Raw genomic sequence first — 16,698 nt, 5'->3', positions numbered from 1 at the left:
CAGCCCTGTGAAATCCATAGATTAGGGCCGAATTAATTTATTTAAATGGACTGATTATATGAATTCTAACTCACTTGAAATTATTGCATGTTGCGTTTAGATTTTTGTTCAGTATATAAATACCAGAATATCGATAATATCCTCCAATATTCTATATGTGCAACTTGTTGTGGTATTTGGGTTGCTATAACATTTGGTTTGAAGGGACTGAGGATTTGGATATAATGTTTTAAGCATCCTGCCATAGACCCTACCGATCCACTACTAGTGACGCTAAAGCTGGCTGTGGAGTAAGTAACTAATGGAAACTGAGCCACATTTTTGGTAATGTCTCTTAGGATCAATGGATGGATCGCTTTTTTCTCTCAATAAAATTCAGTACATTTCAAATGTTGGTGTACTGCCCTCCTTTTACCACATAAATGTGACAAAATTAGTATTTACTTCAAAATATGTTAAACGAAATAAACTACTAAAATCCAATTATGCTAAATCGGATTTTTTGTAATATGGTCTACTAGACACTCCTAGCAAAATGATTGCTTGAGAAATGGCTATTGCTAAAAATCATTTTTTAGCTTAATTTTGACCAATTGAAAAAATCGCAGTAAGGTCCTTAATTGTTACCCAGAAATGATTTGATGTCGAGATAAAAACGCCTGCATTGGACCTTTCATTTTCCTTTTTGAAGTAGCTCAGTGATTGACCGTGGTGGAGTGGGTTGGGCTTTGTTGGACAAGCTGAGAGCCATCAGAGATGAGTGCAAGTCATTCGCTTTGGCTTTTAATGTAATTGATGAGCAAATTGCAAAGCAGAGGACGAGGGACAACGGCGTGGACACCTCACGTTAAAGATTTTCCTAGGTCGATTTTTTTTCTTCTTTATTTCAATTTGACGCAAACGAGCTTGATGTGAGCAAGGGGGAAACAAGAGCACTTGTTTTTTTAACCTTTCTCTCACCTTCACAGTGCACCTATCCACTATTTCACCTTTAGTTTAACTTATTTTGTGGTTCCTTGGATACTTTTGGCTTTCCAGCACGGCTTCACCTGGTCACCCTTTTACTGCAGTCTCACGAAACGGCACCAAGATTTCTTCCGCAACTTTAAAGCACTTTAGAGAAAAATCTACCAACAGGGAAACCATACTTTTGTCTTCTACAAAGAAGCGCAAAAGTCACACAATGAGTCTCAAATCTGATTCTGAGCCAAACAACAATGTTGTATCCTTGGAAGAGGAGGTAAGGGGAAGATTAGTCCTTGGTGTTTTGTTGCACACATTTTTATTGAGCGTGTCAGTTGTGTTTATCGCTTTTTTCAGGTCTGAGGATTCCAAGAAGTCTTATTCCATTTTTAAGACTGATTTGCATAGTGTGTAAACTTGTAGCGCATGTATCTTCCTTTGTAGCCTAGCTTCGTTGTATCTTACACGTCTGTAGGCCTTTTAAATTACGCCATATAAATCCAAATGTTGGATTTGAAAGTAGGAATGAGGCTACTTTTAAAGAAATTACTCCGAATTCACTGTTTTCACACTTCAACATAGTACTTTGTTTTATTTTTGACCAAGTTAATATATTGGATAAGGATATTATAGCGTAAGTAGACCAAAAACATGTTTCCTTTTAGTATCGCATTTGACTCTTTAGGTGGATTGACACTATGCGACACACCTGTAACGTAGGGCTACCTTGTGGGAAAGCCAGTGTGCGATCAAACCACAAATATTGCTTCAATGTGAGTTACAATGTTTTCGTCTTGTAAAGGCTGAGTTTACGAGAGTTCACTACTTGCAAACTAAAGGGAGGATTTTTGAAGTCGAAATATTATTTACAAACAGTGGAAATCTCATCGTTTTATTAGTCAACGTTGACCTTGAGAGCATTTCAGGAAAAAAAGGTTGAATTTCGATTGTGTGGGATGTATGTTCAGCTTAAGTCTTCCATTCCTAATTGATACCTTAATTGCTTAACATTTGATTCCCCAATCTTTTTTAAAGCATGAATTGGCTGCAACTGCGTTTTTATTAAATACAGCGTGTTTGAAGGGTTTTGGAGGCTATTTCACTACTATGGGGAGGGTAATGCATAATCAAAATACACACTGCACATAATCTACAAGTAGGCCTACTGGAACATTCTGCAATTACTGCTATTCAATGGTAATTTAAGCAATAAGGCACAAGGGGTATGGGCTGTTTTACACACGACAACGCTGAATGCCTGGATACAGCCCTTAAGGTGACTTATTGCAATTAAACTGGTTACCAACGTAACAAATGTTTTGTCATACCTGTGGTATACCACGGCTGTCAGCCAATTAGCATTCAGGGCTTATACTACCCAGTTTATAATGAAATATTCCCATAGTTTCTTGAAGAATGTTATTTGGGGCGGCAGGGTAGCCTAGTGGTTAGAGCGTTGGACTAGTAAAGGTTGCAAGTTCAAATCCCCGAGCTGACAAGGTACAAATCTCTCGTTCTGCCCTTGAACAGGCAGTTAATCCACTGTTCCTAGGCCGTCATTGAAAATAAGAATTTGTTCTTAACTGACTTGCCTAGTTAAATAAAGGTTAAAAAAACAATTGTAGGCTACGCCGAATGAGCTTTAATAGGACAACTATTACCCCATGAAAATTGAAATGTTTTACTCCATTGTAAACCATTTATACTGTTAGCTTCAATGTGTTAAACTTGAACTCATGAATTTTCATTATTTGCATCCATAGTTCAATCTATGAATTTGAGTAGTTTCTCCAGCCCCATCTTAGCTTTATAGTAAAAAAGTGGTGATACTGCTGTTTGGCTAAATTAATTTGAGATTGTGGCTTCAATGTGATATACAGTGCCTTCGGAAAGTTTATAGACCCCTTGACTTTTTCCAAGTTGTGTTACAATACTGCTTCATTCTAAAATTGATAACTTTCTATATATTTTTTAAAATCTACACAACACCCCATAATGACAAAGCGAAACTGGTTTAGACATTGTGCAAATATATTAAACATAACTTATTTACATCCATCCGTATGCAGAACCTTTGCTATGACACTCAATTGTGCTCAGGAGCATCCTGTTTCCATTGATCATCCTTGAGATGTTTCTACAACTTGATTGGAGGCCACATGTGGTAAATTCAATTGATTGGACATGATTTGGAAAGGCACATGCAGTCCCACAGTTGATCGTGCATGTCAGAGCAAAAACCAAGCCATGAGGTTGAAGGAATTGTCCGTAGAGCTCAGACAGGATTGTGTCGAGGTACTCTTCCCCAGAACTGTGCCAAAACATTTCTGCGGTGTTGATAGTCCACAAGAAGTTTCCTCCATCATTCTTCAATGGAAGAAGTTAAGGACCACCAATACTCTCCCTAGAGCTGGCCGCCCAGCCAAACTGAGAAGGGCCTTGGTCAGGGAGGTGTTGGTCAGTGACAGAGCTCCAGAGTTCCTATGTGGAGATGGTTCCCCTTCTGGAATGTTCTCCCATCTCTTCAGCACTCCACCAGTTAGGCCTTCATGGTAGTGGCCAGACAACACCTAAAGACTCTTAGACCTTGAGAAACAAGATTCTCTGGTCTGATGAAACCAATATTGAACTCTTTTGCCTGAATGCCAAGCATCATGTCTGGAGGAAACCTGGAACCATCCCTACGGTGAAGCATGGTGGCGGTGGACACATGCTATGGGGATGTTATTCAGCGGCAGGGACTGGGAGACTAGTCAGGATTGAGGGAAAGATGAATGGAGCAAAGTAGAGATCCTTGATTTGAAAATCTTGAACTTGATCGAACATCTCTGGAGGGACTTGAAAATAGCTGTGCAGCAATGCTCCACATCCAACCTGACAGAGCTTGAGAGGATCTGCAGAGAAGAATGGGAGAAACTCTCCAAATACAGGTGTGCCAAGCTTGTAGCCTCATACCCAAGAAGATTTGAGGCTGTAATTGTTGCCGAAGGTGCTTCAACAAAGTACTAAGTAAAGGGTCTGAATACCTATGGAAATGTGTTATTTCCATTTTTTTATTTCTAAAAATTTGTTTGAACTTTTTCATTATGGGGTATTGTGTGTAGATTGACAATTTAATACACTTTAGATTAAGGCTGTAAAATAACAAGGTGGAAAAAGTCAAAGGGTCTGAATACTTTCCGAATGCACTGAATGACATGTCCTGTGTGGCGTGGCTGTTAGAGCATGTCCAGGGTTGTGGGTTCGATTCACATGGTGGACCAGTATAAAAATATATTCAGTCACTACTGTAAGTCCTGCTAAATGACAAATGTTAATGAGGGCTATCTATTAGTGGGGATTCCTTTTAGATGTACACTACCATTCAAAAGTTTGGGGTCACTTAGAAATTCTTTGTTTTTGAAAGCACATTTTGTCCATTTAAAATAACATCAAGTTGATCAGAAATACACTGTAGAGATGTTTAATGTTGTAAATCACTATTGTAGCTGGAATCAGCTGATTGTACGCCTATGTAGATATTGCATAAACAATCAGCTGTTTCCAGCTACAATAGTCATTTACAACATTAACAATGTCTACACTGTATTTCTGATCAATGTGATAATTTAATGGACAGAATGTTCTTTCAAAAACAAGGACATTTCTAAGTGACCCCAAACTTTTGAACGGTTGTGTACAGTACCAGTCAATAGTTTGGACAGCTATTCATTCCAGGGTTTTTCTTTGTACTATTTTCTACATTGTAGAATAATATTGAGGACACAAACTATGAAATAAACAAATCAAAATATATTTGCGGTTGTTCAAATAGGCACCCTTTGCCTTGATTAAAGCTTTGCACACTCTTGGCATTCTGTCAGCCAGCTTCGAGGTAGTCACCTGCAATGCATTTCAATTAACTTCGCCTTGTTAATTTGTGGAATTTCTTTACTTCATGCATTTGAGCCACTCAGTTGTGATAACGTAGAGGTGGTATACAGAAGATGGCCCTATTTGATGAAAGACCCAGTCCATATTATGGCAAGAACAGCACAAATAAGCAAAGAGAAACGACAGCCCATTACTTTAAGACATGGTCGGTCAATCAGGAAAATGTAAAGAACTTTGAACGTTTCTTCAAGTGCAGTCACAAACCATCAAGCGCTATGATGAAACTGGCTCTCATGAGGGCTGCTACAGGAAAGACCCAGAGTTACCTCTGCTGCGGAGGATAAGTTCATTTGAGTTACAAGCCTCAAATTGCAGCCCAAATAAATGAGTTCAAGTAACAGACGCATCTCAATATCAACTGTTCAGGGGAGACTGGGTGAATCAGGCCTTCATGGTCGAATTGCTGCAAAGAAACCACTAAAGGACACCAGTAAGAAGAGACTTGTGTCAAACTCTAGCAATGGACATTAGACCGGTGGAAATCTGTCCTTTTTGGTTCCAACCGCTGTGTCTTTGTGAGACGCAGGGTAGATGAACGGAACTCTGCTTGGAGCTGTGGGGGTGCTCTGCTGGTGACCCTGTCAGTGATTTATTTAGAATTCAAAGCACGCTTAACCAGCATGGCTACCTCTGCAGCAATACGCCATCCCATCTGGGTTGTGCTTAGTCCCGCTATCATTTGTTTTTCAACAGGACAATCGCCTTACACACCTCCCAGACTGTAAGGGCTATTTGAACAAGAAGTAGAGTGATGGAGTGCTGCATCAGATGACCTGGCCTCCACAATCGCCCAACCTCAACCCAGTTTGGGATGAGTTGGAAAAGAAGCCAACGAGCTCAGCATATGTGTGAACTCCAAGACTGTTAGAAAAGCATTTCTTGTGAAGCTGGTTGAGAGTGCCAAGAGTGTGGAAAGCTGTCATTAATGCAAAGATTGGCTACTTTTGGAGACTCTAAAATGCGTTTTGATTTGTTAAATACTGTTTGGGTTACTACATGATTCCATGTGTTAATAGTTTTGATGCCTTCATTCTACCGTGTAGAAAATATTTAAAAAATAATAATAATTGAATGAGTGTTTCCAAACTTGAGTGGTACTGTATATCGTTTAATCTGCATGTTTACTGTCCAGCCTTGGCCCTTGAATATATTGCTACAGTGATGAAACTGCACAGCTTTGGTCCAATGGAAACTCTTGAAGCCACTGCCAGCCCTGTCAAGCAATTATGCCTACAAAAACCAATGTAAAATCCTCCAGTAGGAGGCAGTATAATTTGTTTTCCACTTGAGTTCAAGCTACCCATTGTGCTGAGGCTATTGTGACCTTGCTCATGGAAATGTTACAGGCCCTGTAAGCTTTTTGGTTCTTTGTCAAAAGCCAATGAAGTGACTAGAATAATTGGATGAATATGAATATTTTGGTGAGTTTCATGTTACTTCAAAGTTAACACCTAGATTTCAGTTCATTATGCTTTGTCTTACCGGATAAATGAAATTTAGTAGTCATTATATCCTCAGACCTGTCCTCGGTGATCTGAAGTCAGCTTTTGGACCAGTGGTACTGTTCTTGTTTCATAGGGCTTACTGTTGCGAATATCCTCCAGTGTACAGGTAGTCTCTAAGGCTTCAGTTCCTGTAGCCTACAGCCCAATCCCAAATAGACAACTAAACACTTGTGGAGATCTGAAAGGATGAAATATGGTAAATGCTCCCCCTGGTAGTTTAGGGAGAAGTTTCACTGTATTGCTCATACCAATCAAATCCTTTCTCCAAGTGTCGGCCCTAGGGGAAAGGTCAACCATTTCCTATTTTAATTGAGTAGAAAATGTGTGCAAAATGTCACTTGTGAATTTCTACACAAACTGCAATGAGATCTGTATTTTAATTTACCACCTGAGCATTGCACGCACTAAAGCTGGAATCCACATTACGGGAAACAGCGCACTGTTCACCCCAACACTTTTTTTTACGAAACTGAGGGGAGGACCATTTTAGAATTGTGGCAAAAAAAAAAAAAATGCGCAATACATAATCTGCTGTTCTATCGCTCATGCAATGATTTCTGAGGGCAAAGTAGTCTTCATTGTTTTCTTTGTAATATCGGAAATTGGCGGCAGTTTCACTATTACTGATTCCAGCTTTAAGATGTACTTTTTTCTCTGAATTGCTAGATGGGTGTTAGTTACTGCTGCTATCGTAATTACCCTTGTTAGAAAATCACTTGATTGTGTTCTCCCAGGAATAGTATACTCATGGTGTCTGAAGTGTTGAGTAATTTCCAGTTTATTGGTGGAAATTACCCTCTGTCCTGAATAAGGAAAACACATCTTTTGGTATTGCCTTTTGTGTGTGTGCGTGCACGCATCCTTAGCCTCCCTTTTTAATTGTCCAGGAACCTCGACCATATACTTGGCTAGGTTCTGAAATGGCCTTTCTAAATGTTTTTTTTCTTGATTCCTCACATCTGTCTGAAATCTGTGACGCCCATTTGGTCTAAAATGAGATGCCATTCACCCTTGTTGTGTTTAATCGGCAGGTTCAATTTAACAAGTATCAGTTCCCTTTGGCTGAAGTTGCCATAATTTCCCCAAAAGGCCTGTTAATATGAGCCCTAGGTGGTGTTCACATTTATTCCTTCGAAAGCCTGCCGTTCACTTGTTCTCATCCTATCTAGTGCAAAAAAACATTCTCACAGATTAGCTGTACATTGGCAGAAGTCTCTGAATACCTGTATTAAGTGTTCTGATACTTGCACATTTTTCCCAAAGCCCATCAAAAGCCAAAGTTAGGAATGACAAGTACGTATACCAGTGAAATTTATGAAAATGTCATTTTTTCAAAAGTAAGCCTCAGTGAAAAATGCTACAGAAGGTAAGAATGGAAAATCTGAAATTAAACAGATCGGGTGACTTCACACAAGGCAATATACACGCTTCTGTAGCCTTTTAAGGTGCCGAGTGAGTGTTAAAGGCTCAAAGCTGTACCCAAATTAAGCCTGAAGTTCAACTTGTATTCATTGTTGTGATTGAAATGATTGTATCAATGCTGATAGTTGTAATTGCTAGATTTTCGCTTTCAATATTAAATGTACACCTCTTCTGAGGCGTCTGTGCTTCAGCTAGTAAACTCTGCTTCTCATGTGCATTGGTTGGCTTCTTCATGCATTCTGACATAAGTTGTGTTATCTGGAATTTGAAGCTACATAAGAAATAGGCTACTTGACCTATTGAGCTAATAAAAAAGGACATTGACAAATTATAACTATTGAACATATAAACTTAGCTCAAATTTGAATCAAAGTAGGGTTGTTTCTTTAAGGGTGTTAAGTCTTGCTCTTTTCATTCTATCCCATGCCTGCCTCACTCGGGGTGGCAGGGTAGCCTAGTGGTTAGAGCGTTGGACTAGTAACTGAAAGGTTGCAGCAAGATCAAATTCCCGAGCTGACAAGGTACACATGTTCTGCCCCTGAACAAGGCAGTTAACCCACTGTTCCTAGGCTGTCATTGAAAAATAAGAATTTGTTCTTAACTGACTTGCTTAGTTTAAAGATCAAATAAACTCAAACATTGGTTTCTGAACCCCAAAAACATTAGTCCTGTTGCCAGGACAAAATGTGTTCAAAATCAAAGCTAACTAGCATAGCCAGGTTTTAAATTGGGGGTATGCATATTGCCTCAACCCTCACTCTTGGATGATCTCTTGTGATTTTTATACCCTACTATGGCAACCTCATCTGACTTTTTTTTTTTAGTAGCGTGTGTCTCAAGTTAGCATTTTGTGTTTCCAGGTACGAACTCTCTTTGTCAGCGGCCTTCCAGTTGATATCAAGCCACGGGAACTCTACCTGCTCTTCAGACCATTCAAGGTAGGCCAGAATATTTTGTCAAATGTCTGAACTATTACTTTTTTCCTGATTCACCTTATTGACATGCTTAAGTGTCCAGCTTGTCAAGTTCGGTGTTCTAGTGACTTACATGGTGTTTGTGGTTTTACTTTCATTTACAGGGTTATGAAGGATCCCTTATTAAGTTAACTTCAAAGCAGGTGAGACCATGTCCATATCTGAGGTATAAGAGGTACAAAGGGAGCGAGAATGCTTGTAGACTTGCAATTTGATACCTTCAAGTGATTCTCTAGTAGCCTAAATATTAGCTGTTTCCTTTGGTTCATTCCTTCGTTATTGCCGCTAACAGACACCATTGTTTGCATGTGGAAATGTAACAGTGTACCTTTTTAGCCAATCTAAGAGTCATCAGTCTTTTCCCTGTATTGTCTCTGATGCTCTGTTCTCTCTCTTCCAGCCTGTCGGGTTTGTTACCTTTGACAACCGGACAGGTGCTGAAGCTGCGAAGAACGCGTTAAACGTAAGCAGTCATTCAGCCATTAATAAGTGGCCGTGAGGCTATCCCTGAATTGTTGAGTAATCCTCTTCAACCTTTGGGGATTTGTTTTCATACTGAACTGCAGGTTTACACCTTGACATAGGAACTGAATGTTGACCTTGACTTCAATTCCAATATGCAAGATTGTTGGGTCACGACTGCCCACTATGGAAGAAGAGTCAATTGTCTACTTACCATAATGCAGTTGAAATGTGACAAGATGGCTGTTTTTACTGTGATATATATTACCTTGAAGGTTCAACTAATGTAGTCATGTATAACCAGTCAACTGTAAGGCCTCCTTTTCCATATTGGCCAGAAGCTCTACCCCCCCCCCCCCCCCTCCCTATGTAAGTGTTTTCCTCAATGGGCTCTTCTGAAGAGTTACCGTGGTACAGTAATTTGACCTGCATGCATGTGAGCAGACTAAAGAGCACTTTGCACCTCTTCTCAGAGTATAGTCCCACCACCCCCTTACAGTGTTCACTATCTCTCTCTAGGGGATCCGTTTTGACCCCGAGAGTCCCCAGACCCTGCGCTTAGAGTTCGCTAAAGCCAACACGAAGATGGCAAAGAGTAAGCTGATGGCCACACCGAACCCCACAAATATCCACCCAGCTCTAGGAGCACACTTCATTGCACGGGACCCATGTAAGTGTGCGGCTCTACCCTAGAAACACTCACCACACGGACATAGGCTTCCCCCAATCCTCCTTTCCCCCCTCTCCTTTTAGAATATGCACTACAGACAATGCTGGATCAACTAACTCGCCTCTACACCTCAAGTAGATTGTAGTTTTATCTCGGCTGGTCAGGCACGACTAGGTAGTGCACAATGTTCCACTTCAATTAAATTCACCACGATTGTTGGAACCAGGACTAAGAGGGGTCCTCCAGTGGTTATTGATTAATCTGCAGCACCAGGGTTTTTAATCCCATGCACCTGCACTTTGCTCCCCCAAACACTGTTAAATCCACACTTTAAATAGTCTCTGCTCTCATCCTCATTGATGGGTCCCCCAGAAGTAAGGCACGGTGAAAGAATTGTTCTATTCAGACTAGCAGGACATGGATCCAGTTTGAATACTTGACCCAATACATCCTCCTGCCCTTATTCATGGATCAAAGATCTAACATATTTACACAAGTGTGAACAATTTGGTTGGGAACTTGATTTCACACACATTCCGTTAAATTAAAACCGGTATGTTTTCCAACTTTTTTAGTAGGCACCAAAAGGGAGCAAATGCTTTTGAAATGAGAAGACGCTAAAGTTATCTTTTTGCCCCCCCCCCTTCCAAGAAATTAGCAAATTGAGATCAGAACTACTATGCATTTGAGCATATTTTTTTCCATAGATGACCTAACAGGGGCAGCACTGATCCCGGCCTCTCCCGAGGCGTGGGCCCCTTACCCACTGTACACCACGGAGCTTCCCCCTGGGCTCCCCCATGCTGCCTTCACCTACCCGGCCGCTGCCGCTGCTGCCGCAGCCCTACACGCCCAGGTGAGGGACCAACCGGTGGGTCTACTGCCCCTTCAACATCTCTCTCTCATTTACCATCCCTTGCTATATGTGTAGTTTATGATCGCGGATTGGATAATCATTCTTGATAGTTCCATTTCAATCATCTGACATAAGGAACCAGTAGTGAGCTCATCCACCCTTAAACATGCACAACCTGATACTGTGTTCAACATGACGGGATCCATTCTGTGCATTTGGGAGGGCTTGTTGCCAAGCCCGCTGACTGCCTGTCTTACATACGGTAAGAAACCACACCAGTGGAGTAAAATAAGGGTCCAACCTCTGTCTGCTTCACTCCTTTCGTAAAATTCCTCAACAACAACATTCCTGTGCACGGGATTCGTTGCTAAGAGATCACAACAGAGAAAATCTGTTTTTAATTGGCTCTCAGGTTGGATTATGTATTGGTCGTTGAGTGAATCTGTTGCCCATAAAGTCCTGTAAAACGTTAGCCAAGCCTCTCCACTGTTTTGGCTGTTTCTATGACCACTTAAAACGAGTGAGTGAGGACAGTCTTGACCGCACTGCTCAGATGGAGCATTGTTTTATTCACAATGAACTCTGACCCTCAAGTATGATACATGGAATTATGAGGTGTCATTAAATACGGGGTGTCTCGTTTCTTGTGTAGGACATCTGTTGAATGAAATTAATTTGCTTGCTTCGCCCCTGGATTTGCATCTTGATGGCTTTGTCACAAGTAAGATATCATACATTCTATTTTCTTACAGTATAAGAATGTCTCATATCACTCTGGTGACTAGAGTGGTGTGACTCTAAATGATGATCATTGTAAACCTTTAATCTGTTGTGACTGGTTGTCCTGCGAACCAGCTCTCGGTGAGCAGACCAATCGTTTAGTTGGCTCTGGCATTCCTGTGAATTGCCGTAGCAATAACTCTGCGAGTTAAAGGTCAAAGCTGTGTAGGGGTTGACTGTTTTCTACCTGCCAGCACATATCAACCTGACTCTGTACTTCAGGGCTACAGTGTACCTGAAGTCTTGGGCATGTTGTGTTCCTGTAGCTGTTCCCTTTGCTTTTACCAATATTCTGGTTTAAGGGAATGCAGTTGTCTTTTCCCACTCACACATTCAATTGCAGTTTTCCATGGGTGGCATTGTACTAACCGTTCCCTTAATAGTTGTGGAATACACACCAATTGGAAACCTTCCTGGAAACCACAGTATATCATGTCGATGGCCGGCTGCAAAAGAGACCATTTAAAGGTGAAAGTGCAGTCAAATCTCAGTATCTGCTAACTGTAAAGTTCAGTGAGGTGAAGAGGGCATCCATGCATCATTCACTCCCCTCAATGTGCATAGGTAATCCAAGTCTTAGGTCAGAGGGCCTTTTGTTATGTAATGTGTAGCGCCTGCAGAGCTAAGCCCCCAAATTCCACAAGTTCACTTATGAGATGCTGTGTATTCGTAGTAGTCACCAACCTTGGTCCTGGAGAACTACATGGCATTTGTATCAAATAAGATTTTATTTGTCACATGCGCCAACTACAACAAACTGAAATGCTTACTTATAAGCCCTTAACGAACAATGCCGTTTTCAGAAACATAAGAGTAAAAAACAAAAAAAACAATTAGTAAATATTTTAAGTAACAAGGCTACCGGTACAGAGTCAATGTGCGGGGGTACAGGTTAGGAGAGGTAATTGACGTAATATGTACCTTATGGGTAAAGTGACTATGCATAGATGATAAACGGCGAGTAACAGCCCAGCACCAAAACAACATTTTGTGAACCCGAGTATCTGGGATATAGCTCAGCCTCACCCTCCCTTTTTCATTATGATTGAAAAGACAACTGATGCTAGATCTGCCTTGTTTAGTGCTGGCTGGAACAAAAGCCTGCACACCCTGTAGCTCTGTTTACTGTAGTAAAACCACCTCCCTCACAGTTGGTAGGTATAGAGTGATGCTGATCTTGAGACAGTTTTGCATTTGCCCCACTAATGGTTAGGATACGGGGAGATGCTGATCCCCTAGATTTGTATTGCAGGTGGCTGGTAGCACCTTAATTGGGGAGGACGGGCTCCTAGTAATGTCTGGAATGGAATAGATGCAATGGTGTTGATTCCGTTCCATTTACTCCATTCAAGCATTTGAGCTGTCCTCCCCTCAGCAGCCTCCTGATATCTGTTCCTTGGGGGAAACTTCCCCCTGTGGCTAATAGCTCTGCTACTTGAACTTTGACCTAACAATGGTGGCTGCTCATTGATGGGCTCCCTCATACATTAACAGGCTCCCTCTCATTCTATTTGCATAGGAAGTTAATTGTTAAGTCTATTTTCCAAGCCCAGCGGGGCCCGAGGAATGTGGGGCATTCTGAGGGGCGCGTTCCAGGGGGAAAAAAAGAATGCAACATGACCACAGGGTATGGAAGTGCTGAACACATTGTCTGGTGTTCTCCTACCGGTGCCCTTGGCTGGAACACAAAGGTCTGATGTGTGGCACTGTCCAATGGGGGACAGGAAAACAACTAATGGTGATGTGGTGAAAGCTACAGAAATTGGGTCTGAAAACAGTAGCTTTCCTGTACAGCTCAGTGGCTGGTTTGTAGAGTAGACTGACACTAATGCTGTCTGGCGTGTGGAGTTGTACTGTAGGTTAAATGTCTTGTCAGTGAAAGTCAATTATTTGAACTTGGAGCACCCCCAGACTAGATCCTGTTTTGATTATTTATGCTGTTCTCCCCAATTTTTAGTACCTCAACATTCCTTACTCCAGGATACTTCAACTGGTGACTATCCGGGAGAATAAAGAAAAAGGAGCACTCTGTTGCTGTGTAAATCAGATTTATTGACCGAACAAACAATGGATACTCTAACAATTGAATGTCTGAAGCAATATTCACATAACCAAGTATTTGGTAACCCTGAAAGTAATTTTGTCTCTGTTAAGATGATCAGAAGAATACTAGGCCAGTATTTCACCTGGGTTGTGTTCATTAGGCAGCACATGGAAGAAAACGGACCAACAGGGACAGACTACCCTGTCTAATAAATGAAATGCGGAACATGACCCAAGCATGGGCTTTTCTGCTGGAGTGCCCTCTAAGTCTGCTTTGTATTCCCCAGATGCGTTGGTACCCGTCCCCATCCGAAACCTCACAACCAGGATGGAAATCCCGTCAGTTCTGTTAAGTGTTTAGTAAGTATGACCCATCCCGAGAAGCCTAGCTAAACTGTCTGCATCCGAACCCTATTACTTACTACACAACTTTTGACAAGGGCTTAAATAGGAAGTAGTGCACTGAAGAGAATAGGGTGGGTGTCCTTTCAGACTCAGCCCATGTCATTATTTCTTGAGCTTTCTTTCACACGTGAGGCTTTCAGTTGGCTAATTTGTATGGACTTGCAAAACAATGTTTTTAAACCATTTTCTCGCTCTCCCCAGATCCCATTCAGTACCTGAAGGTTTTTTGTTTTTCCCCTCAGAGCAGAGTAAAGGTATTCTGAACTCGATTGAATTTAAATCCGGTTTATTTAACGGACATTAAGGTGTATTACCGATGTTGCTTTCCTCGCAGAAAAATGGAGAGGAGGATTTTGAGACCGTGGAAACATGTTGCGGACGACAATCTGAAGCAGAAGACCATCTGACTTTTTGGCCTTTGAACGGTACCCCCCCCCCCCAAAAAAAGTGTGCAGTCTTTTCTCGAAGTGGACCTAACTCTGTGCTGAAACTATCAAGCTGCTCTCTATTGGATGTGGGTGGGACTCAACAATCAATCCATGTTGAGGTATTCGGCATGAATTAGAAATCCAAACAGTTTGTCATTTCATATTGCTTATGTTGCCATAATAGCGAGAGGTCTCGGCGGACCCCAACAGTATGTTTTCATTATTCTTAGTCTCGCTTCTTTGAAGATTACCTTGGATTGAGTTGCTTACGATGTTACCTGCGAAGTAGATGCAGACATCTTGTTACTTGTCATTTTTGTTTTTTCTTTGTTCAGAATGGATAATGTATGCACTGGGTTTTCTTTCTTCCTCTGATCTGTAAACCTGTCCAAGAATGCTGACGCTGTCTCTAACCTTGGACCTTTTGAATGCAACCTCTAACGACCCAGTTTTGCCAAAATATCTGTCTGTTTAGATTATATTTGAACAAAAAAGTGAGTACAAGTATTTTTGTACATTTGTGTAATGAGTATTTATGCATTTTTGTGCAATTTAAAGAAGTAATCTGTATAAGTTGATGTTTAGTCTGCCCTTGTGGGTTTCTTTGGTGTTATTTTTGATGGATGTTGAATCCTGTCTATAATATCCTGTTTTGAAGTAGAACAAAAGTGCAATTTTCTTTGGCTTGGTGTTAAATACTGAAATATTCTGACCGTGGCAGTCAGAACTGCTACTGTACATGGACTGCTAACATGAGATTGCTGTAAAACAAAATGCTGATCATTCAGAATGTGAAACTGGATAATAAATGGATTGATCTGAAGCGTTTTAATTTTTTTTAAACAAGGGACTGTGATCAAATGTTACCTCAACTGAAGGATGGAACATGATGGATCTGAACATAAATGTACATTTTGAATTGGGCACTTTTGGTTTCTGGTGGTCCCCCATGATGTCCTTGGCTTGTATTTCTCTCTTTCTAGCCTTTGGGTCTTTGTTATAATAAATGCGTAGGAGCAGTTGTAGTGCTCTGGGGACTTCAATGTTAACTTTAAAAAATCTACTCAAACATGTGCCAGTTCACGCAAAAGTTGTCATTAATAAAAACTGATGTGAGAATGTGCTTAATGCCCCGCAAACTTTAAACCGTGCATATGCACGATGTAGTGGTTGACTTGCAAGCAGACTAATTTGTGAAAATGGGGGATATGCCACGATTAGGCTTTTTTTTTACTGGAAAATATAGTAAAAAGATGCTGTTAGTGAGAAGAGTGTTTGCAATCTAAAATAATTAGCAGAATAAATAACTTGACTGATGCTTTCATACTCCTGACACAGCCAAAAAATAAGGTACTTCACAATTGTAAATGGCTAAATATTTAGTGATCTGACCTGGACCATGGTTTAAACAATAGGCTGCAGTTGAACTTCAGCACAGTTCACCTTTTCCATTGATGTATGAAGGCTACTACTGTGTGAGTACCTTAATTTCATATTTCTGGAGTAGACATTTCAGTATTCGTGGTCAGTCCAGCATAGGTTGAGAGAAATAGATTCAAACATGCTACTGACAGGTCCACAAATCATTTACATTTTCAAAATCTAAGTCCTTTTCCAAATACAGCATAAGTGCTGCAAAGCCAAAACATTCTGCCAAAATGAGGATGCAGTGTTTCAGCTTCCGGGTTTAATAAATTATCCACACACACACATCCAACACCACTCTGACAGTGATTGTGACTGAAAATGATTGTGGTTCTGAAATGAATGAGGTAAAACTTAGACTATAGCACTGCTCTACATGACTAACAAGCTTGTACATTACAGCACAGGCTATACACTGTAGCAGGAAGTGTGTGCACATGGCAGTAACCTACACAGACTATGGAACTTGTAGATCTTAGTAAACGTAGAACATCTAATGTAAACAGTGCAGTATTGTATGTCTACACAGCATTAACCATGATCGTTGTACACAGACAATTGCCTACCACCACAGAAATGCTAACGAACAGCTAATTGCTAACAGGCATGCTAAATACTAATTCATTCTGAATGGAAATGCTACCACTAGGGGAGATGGCTAACAAGCTCAAAGTAAATGGTGATTAGAACAATAGGCAATGTGCTCTGAAAGTGAGACCTTAAGTCACTTTTCGATGTATGCACAAAGTATCAGACAGCAAAGGTATTGTGACCACAGGAGGGAAACATGTAGCGACAGATAGGCCTGGTTTTGTTTGGGTGGGGAGCCAGG

General features: G+C 40.9%; 1 protein-coding gene across 4 annotated transcripts; it reads left to right on the top strand.

Moving 5' to 3' along the window:
* Positions 1-681: 681 nt before the first annotated feature.
* rbpms2a (RNA binding protein, mRNA processing factor 2a) lies at positions 682-15,264 on the top strand. Of its 4 annotated transcripts, none has more exons than XR_004204819.1 (9): positions 687-1,240; positions 8,684-8,761; positions 8,902-8,940; positions 9,198-9,260; positions 9,779-9,929; positions 10,637-10,785; positions 13,896-13,968; positions 14,215-14,267; positions 14,348-15,264. XR_004204819.1 is itself a non-coding variant. In XM_020456021.2 (8 exons), exons 1-7 carry the CDS (start codon positions 1,184-1,186, stop codon positions 13,959-13,961), a joined length of 603 nt encoding a protein of 200 aa, XP_020311610.1. In that variant the 5' UTR covers positions 682-1,183; the 3' UTR covers positions 13,962-13,968; positions 14,215-15,264. The 4 variants fall into 4 exon arrangements, 2 of the variants coding, with proteins under 2 accessions (XP_020311610.1, XP_020311609.1); XR_002251768.1 differs by having other exon boundaries at positions 701-1,240; positions 10,637-10,800; XM_020456021.2 differs by having other exon boundaries at positions 682-1,240; positions 14,215-15,264.
* The last annotated feature ends 1,434 nt before the right edge of the window (positions 15,265-16,698 follow it).

The sequence above is a fragment of the Oncorhynchus kisutch genome, linkage group LG22 (assembly GCF_002021735.2).
Source record: "Oncorhynchus kisutch isolate 150728-3 linkage group LG22, Okis_V2, whole genome shotgun sequence".
NCBI lineage: Eukaryota > Metazoa > Chordata > Actinopteri > Salmoniformes > Salmonidae > Oncorhynchus > Oncorhynchus kisutch.
The sequence above is the reverse complement of the archived record's forward strand: the minus strand, read 5'-3'. Positions and strand labels throughout refer to the sequence as shown.